Here is a 25,113-nt window from a genome sequence, read left to right as displayed (position 1 = left end):
AAAGTGAAAAATAACATGCTTCAGTCTGTGTTCAATCAATATCAGTTCTTTCTCTGAAGGCATGCTTCATCATTAGTCCTTTGGGATTGTCTTGGGTCATAAGCTAAGTCATTCACAATTCTTCGTAGAACAATATTGTTATTACTGTGTACAGCATTCTTCTGCTTCTGTTCACTTCATTATGCATCAGTTCATGTAAGTCTTTCCAGGTTTTTCTGAAATTGTCCTGTTTGTCATTTCTTATACCACAATAATATTCCGTCATCATCATATACCACAGCTTGTTTAGCCATTCCCCAATTGATAGACATCCCTTTGATTTCCAATTCTTAGTCACCACAAAAAAGCTACTATAAATATTTTTCTACAAATAGGTTTTTTTTCCTCTTTTGGGGTGGGGTGTCTTTGGAATATAGACCTGACAGTGGTATTGCTGGATCAAAGGGCCCAGACGGTCTGATAGCCCTTTGAGTATAATTCCAAATTGCTTTCCAGAATGGTTGGATCCCATTTACAACTCCACCAATAGTGCATTAGTGTCCCAGTTTTCCCACATCCCTTACAACATACAACATTTTCCTTCTTTGTCATATTGGCCACTCTGATTGGTATGAGGTGGGTCCTCAGGAATAACTGCCTTTCAAATGCTTAATATGTGCTTGTTGATTGTTTTTTGAATTTAAGCCATAATGTTTTAGTTGCCCATTTATATAATGACTATTCAATAAAAAGCAATTACTTCTTTTAGTTCACTTTTCTAAGTGGAAAATTTGGAAGCTATGACTTGGAATTAAAGAACTCCTGGAGGCCAGGGATGGTTCCATTTTTCTCCTCATGGTCAGAGTGTGGCACAGTTCTTTGCATATAGTAGGTGATTAACAAAATGTTTTTTGATTAGCTATTCTCCATTGATTCCCCTATATGAATAATAAAGACCCTTAACCTTGTCTGCCCAATGAAAGGAGTTTGAATGCTTCCAAGTCCAGGAGACCAACTTTCCACTCCAAGCAAATCTTGCCCTCCAAATGTGACAGCATTCATTAGATGAAACTTCCATTAGCTGGTATTTACTCTTGCAGAGAGCTATTGTACCTGTTTTCAACAGTTTGGCAATCTTTAAACACTGCTGAGAAAGGGAAGAAAGAACAGTTTCCAAAGATTTGTTGGCCAATTTATCTTTGCCTTTCATTTGTCTAAAATGTGGCTGGTGGAATTAAGCTGCCACGGACATACATGGATCTCCAGTATTGAGTGTCTAACATATAGGAAAATAGAGTTGTCAGATTTGAGAGAGAAAGAGGGAAAATTGAGATACCGGTATGATTGGCAGATCCCTCATTGCATACAAAGGTGTTCTTTCATCTTTGAATATGTGTTAATATTTGCTAAGTGCCTACACATGAGAAATGTCAACACAACAGGGGTCTTAAGTGGCCCCCACTGATAAGATACCGGACTTGTAGAATCCGTAGAATCAATAAAGCAGGCAGTGCCTATCAGGGTTATCTAGGTCATTCCTAGGGGGAGTCTCAAGGTGAAGACTAGGGGAACCACAGCAGATGCTTCTGCATCTACACGTTTCAAACTTTTGGTGGGGGAGGAGATCAAATAATAATTCAGTTTCAACTTTAATTCATTCTTGCCCCTTCTGTCTACCAAGAGAATTTACTTGAGTCCTGTTCCAGCAGAGATTACAGTGTGATCTAAGGTTTAGTAGATAAGCTAGTGAAGTCTCCAGACTTTAGAGAAGATAAGTGATTGGCCCAAGGCCACACAGCTATGTAGAATTTGAATCCTTTTCTTGACTCCAAGCCTCACGTGCTATTTTATCTAGTAAGTCATACTACCTCTTAAGTCTTCATTATAGAAAGAAATTAGTTTAAAGCTTTTGTTGTTATTGAGTTTCAGTAGTGTCTGACTCTTTGAGACCCCATTTTTGGCTTTTCTTAGCAGGGATAATGGAGTGATTAGCCATTTCCTATTTCAGCTCATTTTACAGATGAGGAAACTGAGGCAAGTAGAGTGAAGCAATTTGCCCAGGGTCACACAGCTAGTGAATGTCTGAGGTCAAATTAGAACTCAAGATAAGAATTCCTGATTCCAAACCCAGGGCTCTATCCACTGTATTATGCAGCTGCCTTCATTAAAGTGACCAGGAGTGATTGCTCTGACTCCCTTTCAGGGAACAGCTCCTAACTAGAACAAGAACTCCTGGAAATACAGTTGATCCCCAGTAGAGCTTCCTTCTCCTGTCCCCAGAGGCAATGAAAGCCCTGGGTGGTGTTTCAGGCTCCAATCTACTAAAGTGTTTCCTCACCTCTCCCTAGATTCATCCTTTTCCCCATCCCCAGCTCTCAGCATAACCTTTCCCTCCTAGATTTAAAACACTTTCATATTATAAGAGACAGCCTGGTATAGCAGAGGGAGAGCTGTCCACTATCCAAGTACTGCCTTTGAGAAATACTGCTTTCAAGACCTTGGACAAGTCACTTATCTCTAAGACACATGATGTCAAGGTCTCAACATTTGTTCAGGTCTATGCTTCCAACAGTCCAGGATATTGCCACATCCTCCTTACATGACATCACTTCTCCAATCCATCCTCCATATTGCTGCCAGGGTAATCTTTCACACATGCACACCTGGTGATTTCATTCTTCTAAACAAAAATGTGTTGTGCCTCTCCACTGTCTCGTGAGTGAAATATAGACTCCTTAGCTTGTCATCCTCAGTCTTCCATGACTTGTTGCCACTCTCCCTTTCTAGCTTTCTCTTTAGGCCACGCTACCTTCCACACAAGCCAAGATATTCCTAGAATATCTTCTACTCTTTCATAGGCAGCTAGGTGTCATAGCACATAGAGTGTTAGACATGGAGTCAGGAAGATCTGAATTCAAATCTTGCCTCAGACACTTAGCACTGTGATAAAAACAAGTCATTTAGCCTCTATGAGCCTGAGAAGAAGATTGGACAAGTGGCCTCCAGACACCTTTTAATCTCTAGATCCCATGATCCTATGGAAATAGCTTCTTTGACTGAAATAGAGTATCCTAAAGGGATAGAAATTTAAAGTGCAGCTTGGGAGTCGTTAAGTACATATGAAATATTTGCAGAATCCATAGAATATGAAATAAAATATAGTAGTATTAATAGTAATAATACTTGTAGCAATCATTGCTGGAATTTATAGAATATTTAATGTTTGCAAAGTACTTTACATATATATATTTTTTGAGGCAACTGGGGTTAAGTGAGTTGCCCAGGGTCACACAGCTAGTAAGTGTTAAGTGTCTGAGGCCGGATTTGAACTCAGGTCCTCCTGACTCCAGGGCTGGTGCTCTATCCACTGCGCCACCTAGATGCCCCACATATATTATTTTATTTAGGTTATGTAAGTACCTTGAAAGGGAAGGACTATGGGTATTCTCATCCCCATTTTGTAGATGAGGAAATTGGGGGCCAGAGAACTAAAGTGACTTGCCCACAGTCAACAGCTAGAAAGCAGCAGAAAAAAAGATTTAAACTTAGAGTCCCCCACAGACATGTTATTTCACATTGCCATTCTCTATCAAATATGGTCATGTAAGTATGTTCCTAAATTGTTAACTGTCAGACCCAGTCTCAAAGATCAAGAGATGGTCCACGGACGTTCAGAATATTTAAAACTAGAAACAAAGGCCACTATGGAACTGGACTATAGGAAGTAGGATGCCCAGCCCCAGCTGCTCTGGTGGGTCACCTTGGGGTTTACCAAGGTCCCTTCTATCCTCACAAAGTCAGGGCACTGCTCAGAATAGGGAAAAGGCTGACATTTACTGCCACCTGTTGGGGAAAAGACAAAATAATCTCTCTGGAAATTAGTCCTGTTTCAAGATTCCTTACAAAGATTATTTCTTGGGGTCATTATTCGTTTATATTAATTGTCAAAACACTATCCACCTTGACACCCCCCACCAAGGAAAATAAAAACCAGAAGTTATCTATTTTTTTTGGTGGGGCAATGAGGGTTAAGTGACTTGCCCAGGGTCACACAGCTAGTAAGTGTCAAGTATCTGAGGTCAGATTTGAACTCAGGTCATCCTGAATCCAGGGCTGGTGCTTTATCCACTGTGCCACCTAGCTGCCCCCTAAACCAAAAGTTATCTCAAGAAAATGTATCACATTCCAGTACAAAGCTGTCCACCACAATTTAGAGATTCAAGAACTAAGGCTAGGGCTCAGGGGGCAGCTAATTGCTTAGATATTCCGGATAAGAACATGGGATCCTCTGGGCACACCAACTAAATAAGGAACCTGTTCCAAAGTTCAGGTCCAAAGCCTGAGGTTCATCTGGCACCATTAGGTCCAGCTTTTCAGTCTTGGGTTAGTTCTAGAGAATTACTGATTAATTAAGTAGCCTAATAGCAAAGAATTCCCTTTTATAAGACACACACAGAACTAAATTTCAAAATAAATCCATAGTGAGATACAAAGGTAGGAAATAATGAAATAATGACCTAAGCAATGGACATGAACTCAGGAAGACCTGAGTTCAAAGTCCATGATAGAGACTTACTAGCCATGTGATCCTGATAAATAATTTAATCTCTTTTAATCTCACTTTTTTCCATTGTAAAATGGGGATAATAATAACACCTACTTCACACCAAGTGAGATAATACATGTAAAGGGTTTCGTAAATCTTAAGGCTATATAAATGTTAACATCATCATCTTAATCATCATCACCATCCCTTCTTCTTCTTCTTCTTCTTCTTCTTCTTCTTCTTCTTCTTCTTCTTCTTCATTATTTTTTCCCCAGTACTAATGGGCAATGATATGTCCTTTAACACTGTGTCAGGGATAAAATGTTGTTGAGGGGTTGGGGTGAAGATTAAATAAGCTTATCTTTGCAAACACTTCAATGGGAAGAGTGAAGAACTGTCCGTGTGAGAATGATGGTGATGATGTATGACTTACTAGAGAGCTCCTAGGAAATTACCAGGAACATGGAGTGAGTGAGAGCACAGTGTCACCATGCTACGAAGCATCAAATGTGGGCTTAAATCCTCCCCCCCCCATCTCTTCCTCATCTGAAGCCTAACGATGAATACATGGTATATAGTGTATATACCACGCTATGTATCCTTTCATAAATCAGCATGAACCAGGCTTCCCTTCCTGAGTTTATAAAATCCTAAACTTGGATCAAATGGTGGGTAGGGTAGGCTGGGACCTGAGATTAATCCTTTTATTTTACGGATGGAAAAACGGAGGGGCATGAAATAAATGATTTAACCAAGGTCACCCAAGCCATAGGCATAGATTCAACATCTAAAAGTACAAGATACAGCTTTACCTCTGATACCTCAGTAGACACGTAGAACATTCATTCACCACTGAGTATAAACCATATACTAGGGATACAAATAAAATCAAATGAGACAGTCCTTTCCTCAAGGAGTATCCATTCTAATGGTGGAAGCATTAGAGTGAAGCAAAGAGAAGATTTAGGAGTGGGACTATACCTCTACTGGGGGTTCATAAAGTGACTAAAGGAAATCTTATGTGAGATAAGACAAAAGGTTCACCTATCAGATGGTGGAGGGGGGCATCCGGTAGTGGCTGTGATCTTATGATTGAATTATCATTCTCTACTCCTGAACAACCGATGAAAGCCAGCTCAGAGAAACTGAGTTATTTGTGTGAAGCCATGTTCTGAGGTTACCCAGTTATCAAAGCAAGCACTTTTCAGTTTATTTGCTTTCAAATGGTACGGTGGGTCAGCTCAACCATTACTTAGATCCAAATAGGCCATTTTAGTTGTTATTCAGTTGTTTCAGTTGTGCCTGACTTTTTGTGATCCTCGTTTGGGTGTTTCTTGGAAGAGATGCTAGAGTTTGCAATTTTCTTCTCCAGCTCATTTTTTTTTTTTTTTTTTTTTTTTTTTAGTGAGGCAATTGGGGTTAAGTGACTTGCCCAGGGTCACACAGCTAGTAAGTATTAAGTGTCTGAGGCCGGATTTGAACTCAGGTACTCCTGAATCCAGGGCCGGTGCTCTATCCACTGCGCCACCTAGCTGCCCCTCCAGCTCATTTTTACAAATGAGGAACCTGAGGCAAACAGGGTGAAGTGACTTGCCTAGGGCCACACAGCTAATGTATGAGACTGTATTTGAACTCTGGTCTTCCTGACTCTAGGATCAGCACTCTACCCACTGAACTACCCAGATGCCTCTATTGTGAATTTTAGGTTTGTATTTTGTACTCTTTTTTAAGGGTCCACTCACTGCTATACTGCCTCTTCCTCCTTCTCCTCTTCATCATCATTAACAACAACAGAAAGTATATGGGAGAAAAAATTCCAATGCACAACAATAGGCATTGTTATATAAAAGCTATCTTGATGATAGTGGTGGTGGTGGTGGTGGTGAAGGCAACAACAACCTGGCACATCTAATACTTTGAGGTTTGTAAAGCTCCTGAAATATGCTATTCCATTTGCTGGTCTCAACAATCCCGTGAGGTTAGTGCTAAAGGTATTATTATCACCAACTGGGCATGTTATTAATGAAATGCTGGTCCTTGGCTATTGACAAACATCCCACCTGGCTCTGATCAATGACAAAGGAAGTTGAGATAAGAGCCATGTGATATTTTTAGACACTTCTTTAATTCTTTTATTTCAAGGACTTGGAACCGTGAAGAGGGGGAGAAGGGGGATCACATACAGCAGCTCAATAAATAACACCTGCGTCAGACAGATCCTTGCCTTGAAAAACCTATCTATGAAACATCATTCCCTATCCTCTCACCAAACTGTTTTAGACATTAAGGAGAATGCTGTGTGTACATGCTTATAAATTCAAACCCAACAAGCATTATATTGGTTATGCCCAAGGTACTGGGGCTAAAATTTGAGGATATGAAGACAAAACAAAAGAAGCAGTATCCATCTGTAAGGAGATTCTGTTCTATCAAGGGATATGAATAAATATGTACATGATCATTGGAGGAGGAACAAAGACTGCATGAATAACCGACGGTCCACATAGCGACCAAAGGAAAGACAAAATTTGATCTTGTCTTTGAAGGTTGAGCCTTGCTAGCTGTTACTATAGGGAATTTCAAGTCATCTATTTTCAGGATTAGGTTTAAAAACAAAAAACAAAAACCACCATAGTTTTGGCCTGCAGTAACACAAAATAAATTGCTGATTCAATCCATTAAGTCAAAACAGGTTGGTAAAATATGACAAACAACAGACTGACTGACTGAATCTGTCACTTTTCATCAAGACGCCCCCTTTTTCTTTAGTCAGAGTTGTGTAACACACCCAAAGAAGAACATTAACAATGACTTGCACTGAGATAAAATGTAAAAGATGTCTGGTCTTGAAAATGGTTTGTGGCAAAAAGGTTTATGGCAAAAGGGACAGAAATTCTAGATTTATGTGTTAATCTTACAATTAAGTCTTAAATCCATAGTATGTCTTTTCTGGTGGTATAGTTCTCAAGGCTTCTTTTGACGGTAATAGTAGCTAAAGCTAGGCTGTGTCAATGGTCACCAGTGAAAAATATAGCTTAGGATGTCGCCAAGTCTTAGTGAAATTATAAATTTAAAAAAATAAGTAGGTTAAAACTTAACTGACATTTGGGACATCCTCTGTGTGTGTGTTTAAATGTACTATACACAAACACACACATATATAGTAATATACATCTTTCAAAAATGGTTTTTCTATGTTATATAATCTTTAAAATATATTTCATAAATACATTTGCTTCCGTTTTTATTATTTTTTACATAATTTCCCAAAGCTCATTTGCATTTTTCCTTTTCTTTTTGTTGTGACCTATGATTTCATTGCTGTGGAGAACTTCCAATGTGGAAACTCCCTCCACTCATGGTGATTGGTAAATATCTACAACAGTGTCTTGGAGAGATGCCTTGGGCACAGATAGGATAAATGTTTTACCTATAGTCCTGAAGTCAGTCTGCATCAGAGGCATTTAATATTTCTTCCAAATAATAACAAAAGCTTTCAACTCTTATTTCTAGCTGTCTGAGTAGGTGTCTCATTTCCTCTATTAGATTGTTAAGTTCCTGGAGGAAGAGAGCCTCCTCTTTTGCAAATTTTGTCAATCTAAAATTCACGTTCACTAAAATAATATAAATGAAAATGACTCAAAAAGGCAGCTGAATCCATTAGGATTCACGCAGCAAACAATTTTGGTGCCTAAGAACAGCTTGTTGTTTGTTGTTGTTGTTTGGTCTTTTCAGTCATGTCTGACTATTTGTGATCCCATTTGGGGTTTTCTTGGCAAAGATACTACAGTAGTTTGCTGTTTCCTTCTCCAGCTCATTTTACAGGTGAGGAAGCTGAGGCAAACAGGGGAAAGTGACTTGCCCAGGGTCATCGTATGAGGCCAGATTTGACCTCAGGAAATTGAGTCTTCCTGTCTTCAGGCACTTTACCTACTGACACTTAGCTGTCCAAGAACAGCTAATGAGGTATATTTCTCTCCTTGGTTGGGAGCTGGAATACTATGGTATGGAATGTTGCTTTAGGCCAATTTTGCTTAGCTGTTTTTCTTTGTTATATGGGAGGTTTGGAGGTGCAGTGGGACAGTGGGGGAACCATATGGGAAACTAATTTGTTATAAGCAGTAAAGAACATTAATAAATAAAATCTTTTAAAAAACCAATTTTATCTAAACTTCATTTTCCCATGCTTAAAATGATGTTCTGCTCACAGTGGACACATCAACATTTATTGTTGTTGTATGCCTGATATCCCCAAAGTCTCAGTTCAGGCTTAAGCTTTATTAGCAATAGTTTAATGTTTAATGGCTGAAAACTGCACTAAGACTTTTAAGACACCCTAGATTTCAAATGCAAGGATGAATTTTGGGAGGGGGAAGGGCAATGAGGTTTAAGTGACTTGCCCAAGGTCGCACAGCTAGTGTCAATTGTCTGAACTGGATTTGAACCCAGGTCCTCCTGAATCCAGGGCCAGTGCTTTATCCACTGTGCCACCTAGTTGCCCCACAAGGATGGATTTTGAAAGAGCAAACATGAAGTGACTTGTATATGTTTCTGTTCCTATTTTAAACGACTTCAATTTTTAAATCCACAGAAAAGAAACTGAATGAAAATTTGGGAGAGACTAATTATAAGCAATATGCAAACATCTCTTCAACTAAATTCCAAGGCATCTAAAGCTCTGCCCCCCATCAATCAATCAACATTGACAAAGCCCCTACCATGTACTAACTGTGCTAACCACTGGGGATACAAAAGGAGGCAGAATCAATTCCCTTACTCACAGTGAAACCATTCCAAGGAATCAGAAGAAACTTTAACTCTGGTGAGCACACCCAATAGCATCTGTCTGGTTTCTGTTTTGTGTTTGGGGCTCCCTTGGAGGCTATGCCAAAGCCCTGCACACCAGCAGCGTTTGCCGGTGTCCATCTCCCGGCTCCTGAGAACCCTAGAGCAGACAGACAGGCTGGGAATTCCAAGAGACATGGATCGTTGGAGCTGCCTCCCTCCCCAGTAGGCGATTTTTTTTTCTCCCGTTGTCTATTTCAATGCGACTTCCAGATGCTACTGAGCCAAAGTCAATAGCTGACGCTAACCTTTCTTCCATCAACTACGAATAATTCCTCTCTAATTTGAGCCAGGGACCTAAGAGCTGTCTCTGTAATTCTAGCTATATCAGGGGACCCAAGGAAGGGAAGATGAAACTACCAGAGTAGCCACAGCTTTGCAAGACTTGGGGGGCAGCGATGGGGGACTCGTCTCTTTGCAAGTTCTCCAACCTCTCTAATCCTGTCGACATCATGTGATTCTATTTATAGCAAACTCCTATTTCTCTGCAATCCAAACTACCCCAAAGCTCAAATAATTAAAATACCATTTCTTGTCTATTCTACACTCCACTTTTAGGAGAGAGAAACGTCTACTCTTGTTCTTATTCTGAACTCTTAGGAGAGAGAGAAATGTCTGGTGAATCAGCTGCTGTCTTGCAGCGTAGAGAGAGGGTAGAGTGTTGGACTTAGTGTCAGGAAGACCTGAATTTGAATCTTGTTTCAGACGCTTAGCTGTGAGACCCCAGGCAACGTCCCTAACCTCTCTGAGCCTCCGTTTCTTCACACGTTAAATGAGTGGGTTGGATTTTGCCTTTAAAAGAGTTGGATTTCGTTCAGCCAGATTTGAGCTCGGGTCTTACTGACTCAGGACCCAGAGCTCTGTGCACTGTGGCGCCACCTAGCTGTATCTAGTCACAAATCCACACGCGCCATTTCTAGGCTGGATCCCGGTTCTCGAAAAGCCATCTCCAGTCATTCCAAACGAATGCTTTGTCCAGTTACAATTCTAATCCAATGATACCTTGTGCCCTGAAAGATGTTCCCAAGGCGATGAAAGATACTAAAGTACTTTCTGAATGATTAAAGAGGACAGACTTTGTTCCATTCTCAGTTTAGTTTTAACGTGTTTGACCAGATGTCTCCCCCTCAGAGTCTTTTGCTCAAACGAGACGAGGAAGAGTGATTTTAGTAAGGAGAATGCGGATAATACTGGGACTTCGACCTTTCAGGGTTGTGGCAGGAAAAAAAACCCTTTTGAAATTATAAAGTGCTATCAAAATGGGGCCTGTCCTTAGAATTATGAAGGACTAGATGTGAGGTAGGGAGAATGTTTCTTATTCTTGGACATTAGCACATGAAACCTGGTCCTGAGATTAGAGAATTTGGAACTGAAAGGAATGTTGGGAGCAAAAGGGATATAGGGTATATAGTGTTAGGTTTGGAAAAGATCTTGGAAGCCATGGCGGCTAACTTAATTACTATTTCACAGATGATGAAACTGAGACCGTAGGGGGAAGTGATTTGTTCAGGATCACAAAGGTGGTAAGAGCAAAGATTTGAACCCACCTCTTCTGGTGACAAATCTTTGGGTTTAATATTAAATTGGATAGTAACAATAACAATCATAGAATGATAATATCTGGTGCTAGTCCTGGAGTGAGGAAGACTCATCTTCCTGAGTTCAAATATGGCAATTTACTAGCTGTGTGACCCTGGGCAGGTCACTTAACCTTGTGTGTCTCAGTTTCCTCACATGTAAAATGAGATGAAGAAGGAAATGGAAAATCACTCCAGTAGCTTTGCCAAGAAAACCCCAAATGGGGTCTTGAAGAGTCAGACAAATAGTGGATAGAACACTAGACTTGTCAAGAAGATCTGAGTTTAAATCTTATCACAAATACTAGATATGTAACCCTGAAAAGTCACTGGACCTTGCTATTTAAAATGAGGGGACTGGACTCAGTGACTTTGAAGGTCCCTTCTAGCTCTGAAACCATGAACCTAGGATCCTATGACTATATAAAGCCTGCTAGCATTTACATGATGGTTGAATCACTTTATAGACATGCTCTCATTTAATCTTCATAATAGCCCGGTGAGGTACATACTGCAGGTTTTATTAATCCCATTTTACAGATTAAAAAAAGTCTCAAGGAGGTTAAGTGACTCCAATCCAATCTGATAAATATTTGTTAAGAACCTACTATGTGTCAAAAAAAGAACCTACTATGTGTCAAGCACTGTGCTAAGCCCAGGATCAGACAGCTAATAAGTTTCTAAAGTGTAAGTGAATCCCCAGTCTTCTTGACAACACAATCCCCTACTAGCACATTGATTTTCATGAAACTGGCAATTACTGAATATCTACTATGCCCAAAGCACTATATAACAAGGATGTGGATGAAGAATAGTGTGGGGCAATGAGGGCTAAGTGACTTGCCCAGGGCCACACAGCTAGTAAGTGTCAAGTGTCTGAGGTTGGATTCGAACTCAGGTCCTCCTGAATCCAGGGCAAGTGCTTTATCCACTTCGACACCTAGCTGGCCCCTCTACAGGGATTTTCTACTTGAAGGCAGGAGCAGTCCTATTCACCTCTCTGACTTCAGGATCTTACACAGGGTAGAAGATCAATTAATGTTTGTCGAATGAGTGAATGGAGGAAGTAGTACCTTATCATTAACAGGTCTAGGACTGCCATTCAATCCAAGGGTCACTCACTATTGAAGTGTATGTGAATATTATCAGTACCAATTCCACTACTATTTTGATCCCCACTAGACTTAGTTTTGAGAGAACATACTGTGGTTTTAGTTTGGGGTTTTCAGAGAGAGGGGTTGGTTTTTCCTTGTATCCTCAGTGCTTGGTATGCAGTACATAGTACACATCTGATAAATGCTTGTTGACTTAATTTAGTTTAGAAAGACCCCGGATCTGGAATCAGAAGACTTGGGGTTGAACCCCAGCTCTGTGTGTGTGGGGGGGAAGGGAGGTATTGAACCTCCGTGGTCCTCAGTTTCCCTAATTGTAAAATGAGGGGTTTGAATAGACTGTCTCTGAAAGCCCTTCCAGCTCTAAGTCTATGAAGTCATGATGTGACACATGCCATGTTTGAACATTTAGCAAGCACTTTTGCCACAAAGGCCCGTGAAGTAGGAGGGCTAGATTGCTAATTTCGGATGAGACATGATGTTATTAGAGCAGGGAGATTCTGATGAGGAAACTCCCTGTACCAGCTCTGCAGCTCACCATCTTGCAGAGTCACTCAGGACACACAGTAAGGCTAAATGACTAGCCTAAAGTAATAGTCACTCTGCATGGATGGAAAGCTTTGAACACAGGACTTCCTGAATCCAAGGCTAGCTTTTTAGTTCCAAAGTCCTTGCCTACAGTTGTATTTGAGCCTCACAACAACTCTGGAAGGCATATACTACAGGTGAATCTATGCCCTTGGTCACAGCACTGGAGTCAGAGGCAGCATTTAAACCTGGGGTTTTCTGGCACAAAGTCCAGAACTTTATGTATATACCTTCTGCTGTGTTGCTGGTGTGTATAAAAAAAGGTACAGAGAGATCGAGCAACTTGTCTGGGGCCACCCATTCATCCATCCATGTATCCATGCATCCATGCATCCATGCATCCATGCATCCATCCACAGCAATTTTCAAAGCCAAAATGTGAACCCATGTCTTCTGACTTTACCACCTCATGTCTACCGTGCACCTTTCCAATCCTCAATAAACATGTCTGGACTCTCTTTGGGGGATTCTCATCTTTTTATCATGAATTTATTGACACATTTTCAATCTCCTAAAATCTTTCTCTTCAAAGGAGACAAATGGGCATTTTAATTATTCTCTACAGTCTAGGGAGAAGCCAGCCTGGTTTACCATCGATTACTTCCCATTTATCCTGCATGTAGCTTGTTTGTACACATTTGCTCCCCCATTAAATCGTTGGCTCCTCTAGAGCAGGGACTTTATTTTGCCATTCTTTGTGTCTCCAATGCTTAGCACGGTGCCTGGCACATAGTAGGCACATTTAATAAATTCTTATTGATTTATGGATTAATGGATCCAAGAATCAGAACTAGAAAGTAGGTTCAAGTCTTGCCTCTGGTACTTATTGGTTGTGTGACCCCAGACAAGTCACTTAACCTCTCAATTACATACACACCCCCACACACAAACATTTCTCTAAGATGGTTATAGTTGACTAGCTGATTTTCATTGGTACGAGAAATTTCCATACTAGGAATTCCCTAAACCAATGAAAACCTGGGTCTAGGGGTCTGGACATCCTGCTCCCCTTCCCCAGTACAGCACAACGTAAAACAATTGCATTTGATAATTTGAAGGTTTCATCTATATTTTAGGCAACTATACAGTATTTTAGGGCAAAAGGGATGACGGACTTGCTTTGAGCTGGAGAAGAAAATGGCAAATCACTCCAGTATCTGCCAAGAAAACCCCAAATCAGGTCATGAAGGGTCAGACACAACTGAAAAATGACTAGATGACAATCAGAGACAGGACAATCCTGTCTCTTGGATAAGAAAGAGTTGGGTTTGAATCCTGCCTAAGACACTTCCTAGTTTCAACTCTCATTGCCTCAACTTCCTCATCTGGAAAACAGGCATAGGAAACACATCTACCTCTCAGGGTCCTTAGTGAGAATAATTCAAGATCACAGATATAAGGGGCGATGCCAACCTTAAAGCTCTGTAAAAATGACAACTAGCATGTCTGCCTTTAGGAACTTTTGCCCCAGTGCTTGAACTTCAGATTGCAGAGTAGGACTTGGGCTCACTATTCAAAACATCATCAAGTTTCACAGATTTTTTCCCCCATCTTTTAAAGAAAATTATAACTAGGATTCAAGTTCGGGAATATCTTGAAGCCAAGCTCTCCTGTGTTTGTATTTGTCAACAAGAAGGCCTTTTTATATTAATGGGCCTAGGAAATGTAACCCAAGTAGGGCTAAGCAGATCACTACTTAAAGCAGTAGCTAGAATGTGCCCTTTCACTGGTGGGGAAAAGTTCATTCATCTGTTGAGAACATCTCATGCAATTGTAAGAGGCTAGGAAGATTTCAATAACCTCCTGCTTATTGCTCATAGGAGCTTCTCCTAGGAAAAATCACCTTCAGTATACAGGTGTATGTTTTCCTGGTTGCTTGGGGGGAAGGAGGAGGAGCTTTACCAATAAATTATTTCCTAAAAGTTCAGAAGGGCTGAACCTATTGCAAGAAAGGATGAGAAAATCTCTGCAGATCTCAGATCCCAGACCTTTTCTGAGAAGTGCCAGTACATAAGAGGCAGGCAGCTTGGCACTGTCATGAGAGAGCTGGCCTCAGAGTTAAAAAAAAAAAAAGTCCTAACCTCTGACACCTATTTGGCTGTGGGATCCAGCCAGGGCAGGTAGTTTAACTTCGCGGTGCCTCAGGCATTCAGTGACAGAATAGCTACGGATCAACCTGGGTAGCCCAAGTTCCTCATCAGGAATTCCCAAAGGGAATAAACTGAGTCTGACTAAAGACCTGTGATTTTTTTTTTTTTACTTTTATGGGTACTCCTGGTGTTTAGTATCGTGCCTGCCACAGAAAACCTTCATTAAAAATGTTTGTTGATTAAAAAAAAGAAACAAGACAAAAACTTGAGAAATGTACTTTTAACAGTTGGATACCCAGAAGAAGATCCCATACTGTTTTTGTTTGTTTGTTTGTTTATCTATAGACTTGACATAATGATTTCTCTTTCACGTCTGCCTGGAGGCTGGGTCTCAAAAAGGAACTTGTTAAGACAGACAGAATCTTGAGCGGTTACTAAGGCTCCATTCATGCCTATTGAAAAGGGTCAAGACTGGCTATTTCTTCAAGCGGTGGTGGAAGGTTGATTTATATGCTAATATGCAATTAATGACATTGCAAGGTGTCTGAGGGGGTGGGGAGGAAATGGGGAAGACCCTAGCCATAGAATAGGGTCCTAAACATTTCATCTTTCCCCGATCTGCCTCCACCTAAAATGCCACAGGGGAGAGATGCCCAGAAGAAAAGTGTTCCTAAGATGCATCGGTCAGGGACACCAGGTGCTGGGCTTCTGGGCCTCTCTTCTGGGCTTGGGAGAGAGTTCAAAGCCCAGTGTGGCTCCTTTTTAGAAAAGGGTAGAGAACTGGCCGGAACGAGATGTCCTTACTGGGGAGAGGTGGGATGGAGAGCGCAGCATCACCTTGACTCAACAGCTCAAATTTTCCCTCCCCTAAAAAGCCCCCCAAGAACAGACACCTAGCTCCCTAGGGAAGCTTCCAGAAGCCGATCGTCCCGTGTCCCCAAGCCCAGTCAGATCACCTAGGCGCAGCCAAATACTCCCTGCCTCAGTAGGGGTTAGTGATGGGAGTGAGAGCTCCCTAGGGTCTTCCTCTTTCCCAGCAGCCCCCTTCACCCACACAGATTTCCGTGGGGCTAGAAGCCTAGCCAACGTTTGCCTCACGTGTTTCTCCTCTGGGCACTCAGTGAACATTGCTCTCCTACTTCCTTCTCATCTTCTTCCTCAGCTCTCCATCCTCACCCTCAGACTCACCTCACTCATTCTTATCTTGCACCTGCTTGCCTTCTCCCTGCTCCAGGGCGCGCCTCTCCAACTGCCTTTCCAACCGCCCGGCGACTTTTATTTTATTCCCAAAGTAACTTTCAGGGACTTTCTTCTTCAAACCCTCCCCGCTCCCGTCCCCCACTATTTTTCCCCAGAGGAAAAACAAACGTTTACTTCTGAATTTGTAGCATCGGAGTCACTAGAAAAGCTATCCTAAAGAAGATTAATCCCCTCGGAAATCTTGCTCCCCTCCTCCGCCTACTAGGACCACAGATCAATCAATACTCAAGCTTCTTTGAGACCCGCCCCCACTTTCTGAGGTGCCCAAGGGCAGGACTATAGCGAAGGGACCCACGGGGGAGAAATCTGAGAGCCAGACAGAACACCCCCTCCTCAAAGCTCACCTCCAAACCACCTCCCTCTTCTCCCCTTCAACTCCCCACCCCCAGACCCCTCGGGTAAAGAGAAAATCCCCCCTCACCCTTCTGTAGATGCCATGGTCTTGGGAATTCCCCCTTCCTCTTCGGAAGAATCCAAGGGGTACTCTGTATGTGTGTGCTGTGTGCTTAGAAAGGATTCTTCTTCCCTCCCCCTTTCTTTCGCTCTGTTCCCTTCCTCCCCCCTTCTGGCTAAGCCCCTTAGTGTCTAAAGAGTGGCAGAAGGTTCCTTGTGGGTGTAATACGCCGCCACGCTCGCGAACCTGGATTCTGGACTCTCCTGGGCGCTCCGGACCAGTCCTGCCTCCCTCTTTAGCACCAGCAGCGGAGGCACCCCAGCGATCTGAGAATTCTGCCTGGGGTTTCGGTGCCTTCAAAGCCGAGAGCGCCCAGTGACCAGAGAATGAGCCGAGCGAGCTAAGTCTCTGCCACCTGGGCTTTCTCTCTCCCCTGGAGGGAAGGCTGCTGCTGCTGCTGCTGCTCTTGGTGGTGATGCTGCTGCTGCTGGTGGCGGCGGTGGTGATGCTGGTGGCAAGGGGGTGGGGTGGCAAGCGGGTGTGTGGGTGTCTGTTGTGTGTGCTGGGGGAAGTGGGGGAGGGGGGCTGACTTCACACTGACATGGTGTTGGCTGAGGCTGGATTGGAAGGTTTTAGCCCTCGGAGCTGTGGATTTGCAGTCTATCCCTCTCTATTTTAGTCAAGGGCTGACATCACCGGCAGCGTTGCCTGTCGTTACTCCTTTAAATCCCCCCCCCCGCAAGTGCAGTTACGCCCCCTCCTCTTTTCTATCTCTCCCCCCGTTCCCCACCCCCAACCTCTTACAATAAAGAAAGAAAGATCCACCCCAGGACTCCTTAGCTGTGATCCCTGGCCAATTCCCAGGTGAATAAATGGGCTCTCTTTTGTTCTTTGCCCCAGCCCTTTCGCTACCCTCCCCCTAGGACCTTTCGGGGCGTCTGTCGAAGATGTCAGGAGGAAAACCTACAAGAAGAGAGCACCCTCTTCTCTCCCCCCAACCCCATCCAAGAGCCCTGACCTCGTCTTTTGCCATTTCTCTTCTATGGTTCCTTGCATTTTGTTTGCAATTAAAACAAACATCCCTCTCGTTCTCCAGTTTGAGGAACATCACTTTTCCTTTTTAGAGTCTCATCTCAGGAAGTTTTTTTTAGCTGAGGATTTCTCCACCCAACCCCCACCTGCTCAGTGACCCTTTAGGACGGAGGTGGTGTCTCAGAGCCATAGGGACAATAGGGACGAAGGAGCTACTTCATACTTCAGTGAGCCTTTCCCCTTTAGAGCCTTTGGACTACCAGCCCCGCTCTCCCTTATTTCTTTCCACCCCACTCTGGAGACGTTGGTCACCCAAGCTTAAAAAGAGGACTGAAAGAAAGGAGGGAGGAAAAAGAAATAGAGGGCGGAAGGAAGGAAAGAAAGAAGGAAAGAGAAAAAGGATGGAACCAGGGGAGCATCAGGAGCGTTGAATCTTTCACAAAAGGAGTGAATCGGTTAATCCTGGACTCGAAGGGGCGGGGGTTGGGGGGGCAGGTTGAGTGACAGCTGTCAGGCTAAGCTGCTGTGAGAAACCTCAGTGGAAACCAGTGGGCCGCGATTGGTGCTCCTGGGAGGGTGGGTGCTGGGAACCAGAGAAACCAGGAGCAAGGGCAGAAGGGAGTGGGAGAGGGAGCTGGGAAACAGCCCAGACAGAAAACCCTACAAGCTGGTGAAGCCCACTGAGCTAAGAGATGGGACTGCCTCCGCTGCCGGCTCTGCCACTGACAAGGCTTTCTTCCCAACCTGAATAAATTCCCAGTCTTCAATTATTCATCGGGATTAATATTCATGAATCTCTGGGGAGAAGGATCATAATTTTTCAAATAAGGGGACTCGAAAGGGGTGGGGGGGTCGGACTTTCAGCAGAGATCTGAATCTCTGCCGCATTCGGGGAGAGGGAGAGACAGAGAGAGACAGACAGACACAGAGAGGGACAGAGAGAGAGAGAGAGAGAGAGAGAGAGAGAGAGAGAGAGAGAGAGAGAGAGAGAGAGAGAGAGAGAGAGAGCACGCTCCAGAGTAATCCCTTTGATTCTCTTTAGTCCTGTCTTCAAAGCCCTGAGGGCAGAAGAGGGGAGACAGATGGGCTTACTAGAAAATACGGTTCCTTCTTTCTGCGGGTTGGCTTTTCATAATCTTTGGCAACTACAGAATACCAGAATGAGAAGCGACATCGGAGCTCATCTAGAGTTGCCCTTACAGCATCCCAGACAGCTGGTGACCCACACTTGGGGATGTCTTCTTTGTCACTATTATTACAGAAGTACGGCTCCAACAACAGCTCTACGATATGTTTCAAACAATATTGACAAGACCTGATGTCTTTTTCCCCTCTCAATCTACCATCTTCCTTGGAAACTGGACGGGGAAGGGGGAGCTGGTGGGGGGGGAGGGGAACCTATATCTATTTAGCTCTTTAACTGGTCCCCAAATGCGGTAGGGAGATCTACCCCACCAGCTGTTATTTTATTGGGTAGCTGCCCTTACTCTTGGGTGATGCAGCTTGGTGAGAGAGGTTTGGGTTTTCCAAGGCCCTGGCCCCCCACCCCCCAACTCCCCGTTTTTCCCACCTTCCGGCGCCGAGGACAGAAGCTGGAGTTGGGTGGTCATCCCTTCTGCTAATCCTGAAGCTTTGCTGACCTCTATTGGAGATAAAAGAAAGCAGTACCAAGGAAGGGCAGAAATGGGAGAGAGAGAGAGCCGGGCAAGCGCCCCTTGCTCAGGAGAGAATACCATCTCCCTTCTCATGCATTTTAGTCGTTGGTTAACTTGAGAAAGAGCTCTAAGCTAAGTAGATGTGTTAATGATGAGACTGAAAAGCAGTGGGCTTCCCAATCAAGGGGGGATCTTTTGCCTTGGGGGGAAGATAACTTTCATTTATATAGCACTTAAAGCTTTGTAGATTGTTTTACAGTGTCACATTTGAGCCTCACACCAGCCTTGTGAAGCAAATCTTCACATACTATTTTTCCCATTTTACAAATGAGGAAAATAAGACTAAGAGCGTCCAGATTGACAACTTAAGGTCACACAGCTAATATCTGAGATGGAATTTAAGAGTTTTTCTGATCCTACTCACTATTTACCCCCCACCCACCCCAATTCTGGAGGCTCCTCAGATCCTTCTTGAAACATTTGTTCGATTTTTAAAAACTTTTTTATTTTCTTGTGTGGAGGGTTAGATGCTCTTTTCCTAAAGAGTTTTCTTAGTGTTAAAAACAAACAAACCAAAAACCAAAAACCAAGGGTGCATTCTACAATGGAATTACCCTTTGGAGATACCCTTCTTCTCTCTCTCCATATTTTCTCTCTCCATATTCTCTCTCTCTCTCTCTCTCTCTCTCTCTCTCTCTCTCTCTCTCTTTCTCTCCTTCTTTCTCACTCCCTCCTCCCTCCTTCTCTCCTTAAAGTGCTATTTAGTATTATTATTGTTGTTATTGTTATTTACAAAAAAAACTTTCTTCAAAAAGACAGCAGTTGGAGAGAAGGGGGGGGCAGTGGAAATTTGGATAGTCTACCTTTAGCAAGGCAAACTTGAACAAAGCTTTGAAGGAAACTAGGGAGTTTACATTAGTGAAAGGAGCTTCTACACTAAGAAATCCCTACCTGGATGAATGGGGATGACTGTGGCTGAGATCATGAGCTTCTTATTGCAAAATCCAGACTTAAATTGAAGAAAGTAGAGAAAAACCATTAAACTGTGTAGGTCTGACAAATAATATGAATACGAAATGGAAGTGATGAATAGATTAAGGGATTAGATCTGGTAGATAGAGTGTCTGAAGAACTTTGGAGAGAGTTTTGAAATATTGTTCAGGAGGTAGCAACAAAAAAACACCCCAACGGAAAAAGAAGAGCAAGAAAGCAAAATGACTGTCTGACCAGGCTTTACAAATAGCTGAAGATGGAAAACAAAAGGTAAAGGAGAAAGGGAAAGATATGTCCAACTGAATACAGAATTCCAGAGAAGAACAAGGAGAGATAAGGTTTTCTTAAATAAGCAATGCAAAGAAACAGAAGAAATCAATATAATGAGAAAGATAAGAGATCTCTTCAAAGAAAACTAGAGATATCAAGGAAATGCTTTATGCAAAAATGGGCATGATAAAAGAGAAAAAGGGAAGGGACCTAACAGAAGCTGAAGCAATTAAGAAGAGTTGGCAAGGGTGTAAGAACTATACAAGAAAGATCTTAACATCATCTATAACCACAATGGTTTGGTTACTGAGGGGGAGTTCAAATTTGAACTCAGACACTTACTAGCTGTGTGACCCTGGGTAAGTTGCAACAATATTTGCCTCAGTTTCCTCACCTATAAAATGAGGTGGAGAAGGAAATGGGAAACTGCTCGGGTATTTTTGTCAAAACAAAACAAAACCCATATGGGGTCAGGAAGAGCCATACTTACTGAAAAAGGAAACATCATCACATCATCATGTTTACTGATCTAGAGTCAGATATCTAGGAGAATAAAGTCACATGGGCCTTGGGAACATTGCTAACAATTAGGATCATGAAGGTGATAGAATTGCAGCTGAGCTATTTAAAACTCTAAAAGATGATGCTGTTAAAGTGCTGCACTCAAAATGCCAACAAATTTGGAAAACTCAGCAATGGCCACTAGATTGGAAAAGCTCAGTTTACATCCCCATCTTAAAGAAGGGCAATGCTGAGCAATGCTGAGCAATGCTCCAATTACCACACAATTGCACTCATTTCACACATTTAAGATTCTGAACACTAGGCTTCAGCAATATGTGAACCAAGAACTATCAGAACTCCAGGCTGGTTTTCAAAGAGGCAGAACTAGAGACCAAATTGCTAATATATTAAGAAGTCTCTTGATAAGGGTGAAAGAGGTAATGTTAATAATTCATATTAAACTTAAAGGTACATCCTAAATACATTTTAGGAGTCCTGGTTGTTAAATATTTGTCAATACTGATGAACTTAGAAAACATTTCATCCACATGCCCTTCCTTCCCATCCCAGAGAAATAAAGGGACTCAACCCTCATCACACAGGGAATAGACAACAGATCTAGAATTCAAAACCCAGGTCCTCCAGCTCTAATTCAGGGCTCTTATCCTTAACCATACAGTTTCATAGTTGGGAGAGGAGGAGGGTTTTGGTTATTCAGTGTTCTATAGAGAAAATCTTGGCCTGGAAGGGACTAAAGTCCTAGTATCTAATTCCTGTTTGGCCACCCAAAGTAGCTATTTGACCTTCTAAGCCTCACTTTCCTCTTTTGTAAACCCGACAACCTCTTTTTCTTTCCTTTTTTTTGGGGGTGGGGCAATGAGGGTTAAGTGACTTGCCCAGGGCCACACAGTTAGTGTCAAGTGTCTGAGGCCGGATTTGAACTCAGGTCCTCCTGAATTCAGGGCCGGTGCTTTATCCACTGCACCACTTAACTGCCCCTCAACAACCTCTTTTTAATGAAAGCTTAAAGAAAACAAAAATGAAGGCAGGGAATATTTTACTTTGTCCTTGGTCCACTAATGACATATACCTACAGTGGTCTTTATATTCTAGTAAGTACACACAGTAAACATTTAACAAGTTCTTGTTGAGTTGAATTAAATCAGGGGGAAAAAACAGAATTTGAGCCCACTAATTGGCAGTGGATAGAGTGCTGGATTTGGAATCAGAAGACCTGAGTTTGAATCCTGCCTCAGACACTTACTGTCTGGGTGACCCTTGGCAAGCCACTTGACCCATTTCAGCATCAGTTTCCTCATTTGTAAGGGGAGGACAATAGTACCCAACTTCACCGAGTTGCTGTGAGGATCAAATGAGATAATATATGTAAAGTGATTTGCTCACCACATACGTGTTAGCTATTTTTGCAATTTTGTGCTCATGTTTTCCTTTCCTTTCAGAAAGTCAAGCTATTGTTAAAGCTGTTATATTTTTTCTTATATTTTATTTTTAAAAGATGCATTTAGAGTTGGGGGGAGGGGAACAGGGAAATGAAAGAATAGACTGCTTTACATTTACCATGTTAAGCCACTGCTTTCAAGTGTTCTCTAAAACCATTTTCACATTTTAATTTTGCAAAATTCAATGCCCATATGTCTTTGATTTGTGCTATAAAAGTTCCAGCATCAAAAGTCTGGGGGAATTTATCTTTTCCTATCTTATTTTATTTAATCATTTGCTACTCTGAATAAAAGCTGCTTCCATCCTTCCCTGGCCTGTATGCGAAAGTTTCTAATGGGAAGGCACCCACTTCTTTAGTGATATGAATAATGACTAAATTGTAATCCTCTATCTGCTCACCAAGACTGCATGAAGATAAGCCCCCCAATTCATTACAATCTCCTTATCAGGAGACAAAAATCTGTTGTAAGTAAATAAGGGGCAAAGGAAAGGAGGGAGATTTAAATAAAAGAGGGGCTATTTAAATTAAAGGAAAAAAAAAGAAAATTTGAACATGCTGGAATCCTTCCTTTATCCATATTCAGAATTTGAAAGATTTCAGGCTGTAAAAAAAAAAAACACCAAAAACCAAAAAACCAGAAGACAAAAAACAGGCTCCGATAGCACTACACCCAAACTTTGTGAGCTTGAACCCCTTTCATCTCGAAATTGATGTCTCTGGGGGGCAACTAGGTTGCAACTAGGCGATGCAGTGGATAAAGCGCCCGCCCTGGATTCAGGAGGAACTGAGTTCAAATCCGAGCTCAGACACTTGGCACTGTGTGCCTCTGGGCAAGTCACTTAACCCTCATTGCTCTGAAAAAAAGAAAAAAAAAAGGAAGAAAAAAGAAAAGAAAAGAAAAAGAAAGAAAAAAGAAATTGATGTCTCTGGAGACCCTTGCCATCCCCACCCCCCTATTTAGCTAATAGTTGGAGTTCATCACAGTCAGAAATTTTACCTGCAATTTATTAGGAACAAGGGACAAATGAGCTCCATAAAAATATGGATCAGAATGGACAGCAAAGGGTTTAATTTATCTTCTGGAAAGTTTTAAAAAAGGGTCATTAGTGAACAACTAGAGTCCCTTCTGAGGAAGGCCAATAGGAGTCTTGAAACCAGGTAATTTGTAGTATTGTGGAGGTATTTAGGGAAGGGAGAGAACTGGAGGGAGGGGAAAGAGGGAGAGAGGGAAAGAGGGAGAGAGGAAAAAAGAAAGATAGAGGCAGAGGGAAAGAGATGGAGGGAGAAGCTGAGGGAAAAAGGGGAAGGAGAAAAGGAGAGAGGGAGAGAAAAGTAGATAGATAAGGAAAGTTTGAGACAGAGACAGAAACAAACAGAGACAGATACAAAGGAGACAGACACAGAGAGACAGAGAGAGCAAAGCACGAGCAAAAAAAGAAGGGAAGAAAAGTAGATGGAGAGAGAGACAGACACACACACAGAGACACACACAGAGACAGAGACAGAGAGAGACACAGACACAGAGACACAGAGAGAGAGAAAAAGAGAGAGAGAGAGAGAGACTGAGAGACAGAGAGAGTTTAATAAGAATGTGTTGGGCACTGTGCTAAAAACTGGGAATACAAATACAAGCAATTAGAAAAAGTCTTTGCCTTCAAGGAGCTTACATTCTAATGAGGGTAAACAATCCAGAAAAGAGAGAGGGCATGGATTTCGCAGAAAAAAGTAGAAAAAAAATCAGCAGCAGATGAGCTGGGTTAGAAGTGAGCATGACTACAGTGGGAAGGAACTTCCTTTATTGGAGGCTCCAGAGAGGAGAGGTGGAGAGAGACATTGTTGGGATGAGAAGGCTGTTGGGGCAGAGGTGAATAAATAGTCCAGTCTCCTCGAGGATCATCTTCTGGTATTTAAAGGGAGCAGACTTATTCAATGCTGTTGTAGAAGACAAAAATAGAACTAACAATTGGAAGTTACAAAGAGACAGGTCTTGGTACAATATTAAAAAAACAGTAACAACTGAGAATCGGAGCCATCCCACAGATGGACACGCTGCCTCTGGAGAGAATTAAAGCGTTTTCAAACTTTGGAGATATTCAGAGGCTGAATGGCTGTCTGTCAAGGGATGATCAAGAATTTCTCAGATTTAGTGTCCAGAGGGATTTTAGAGACCGTTGGGTTCAACCTCTCTCATTTTACAGATGAGAAAACTAAGGTTAAGTGACTTGCCCCAGCCACTCCTCTAATCCACGTTCGAGGAAGAATTTAAAGCTACGTCTTCCAGACTCCAAGTCCAGTGGACGGACTCTCTGCTATGCCGTTCAGAAGAATTAGTGATCCAAATGGGAATTCATCTTTGATCACTCCTCAGGTCCTTTCCAATTCTAGGTTCTGTCATTCTAAGTGTCCTCCTTGGGCTATTCCAAGAATAGAGAAGGGTGTGTGGTTTCATTAGCATAGGGAATAGAGAAACTATAAGTTGCTGGTAAGGGGGAAGGAGGATTAATTTAGAGACCAAAGTTCTGGCTTCAAATTCTGTCTCTTAAACGTCTTACCCAAGTGACATTAGGCAAGCCAATTATTTCTCCAGCATTACTTTTTTCTCTTATAAAATTAGGAGGTTAGACTACTTCAGGAGTTCTTAATGTGTGTATGATGGGATCAATGGCAGTCTAATGAAACCCAAACACTCTTTCTTAGAATCGTATTATAAATGCATTAAAAACATGCATAGGATTACAAAGGAAACCAATTATATTAAATACAGTTAACACATAAACAAAATTCAGAGATTTCCTGAAAGGGATCC

General features: G+C 42.2%; 1 protein-coding gene across 3 annotated transcripts in view; it reads right to left on the bottom strand.

Moving 5' to 3' along the window:
* SLC1A2 (solute carrier family 1 member 2) overlaps positions 1–16,950 on the bottom strand; it is a 220,645-nt gene extending 203,695 nt beyond the window's left edge. For 2 of the 3 annotated variants that reach the window (XR_006353653.1, XM_043973242.1), the window contains exon 1: positions 16,419–16,571. Coding sequence is in view for 1 of the 3 variants with exons in the window: in XM_043973242.1 (XP_043829177.1) it covers positions 16,419–16,435 (17 nt within the window). In the remaining 2 variants the exon portion in view is untranslated. Of the gene's footprint in view, positions 1–16,418; positions 16,572–16,637 lie in introns of those variants that run through there. The other variant, XM_043973243.1, reaches the window with a different exon arrangement.
* Between the last annotated feature and the right edge of the window lie 8,163 nt (positions 16,951–25,113).

Source organism: Dromiciops gliroides, chromosome 6 (genome assembly GCF_019393635.1).
Source record: "Dromiciops gliroides isolate mDroGli1 chromosome 6, mDroGli1.pri, whole genome shotgun sequence".
Lineage (NCBI taxonomy): Eukaryota > Metazoa > Chordata > Mammalia > Microbiotheria > Microbiotheriidae > Dromiciops > Dromiciops gliroides.
This window is presented reverse-complemented; position numbering and strand designations above follow the sequence as displayed.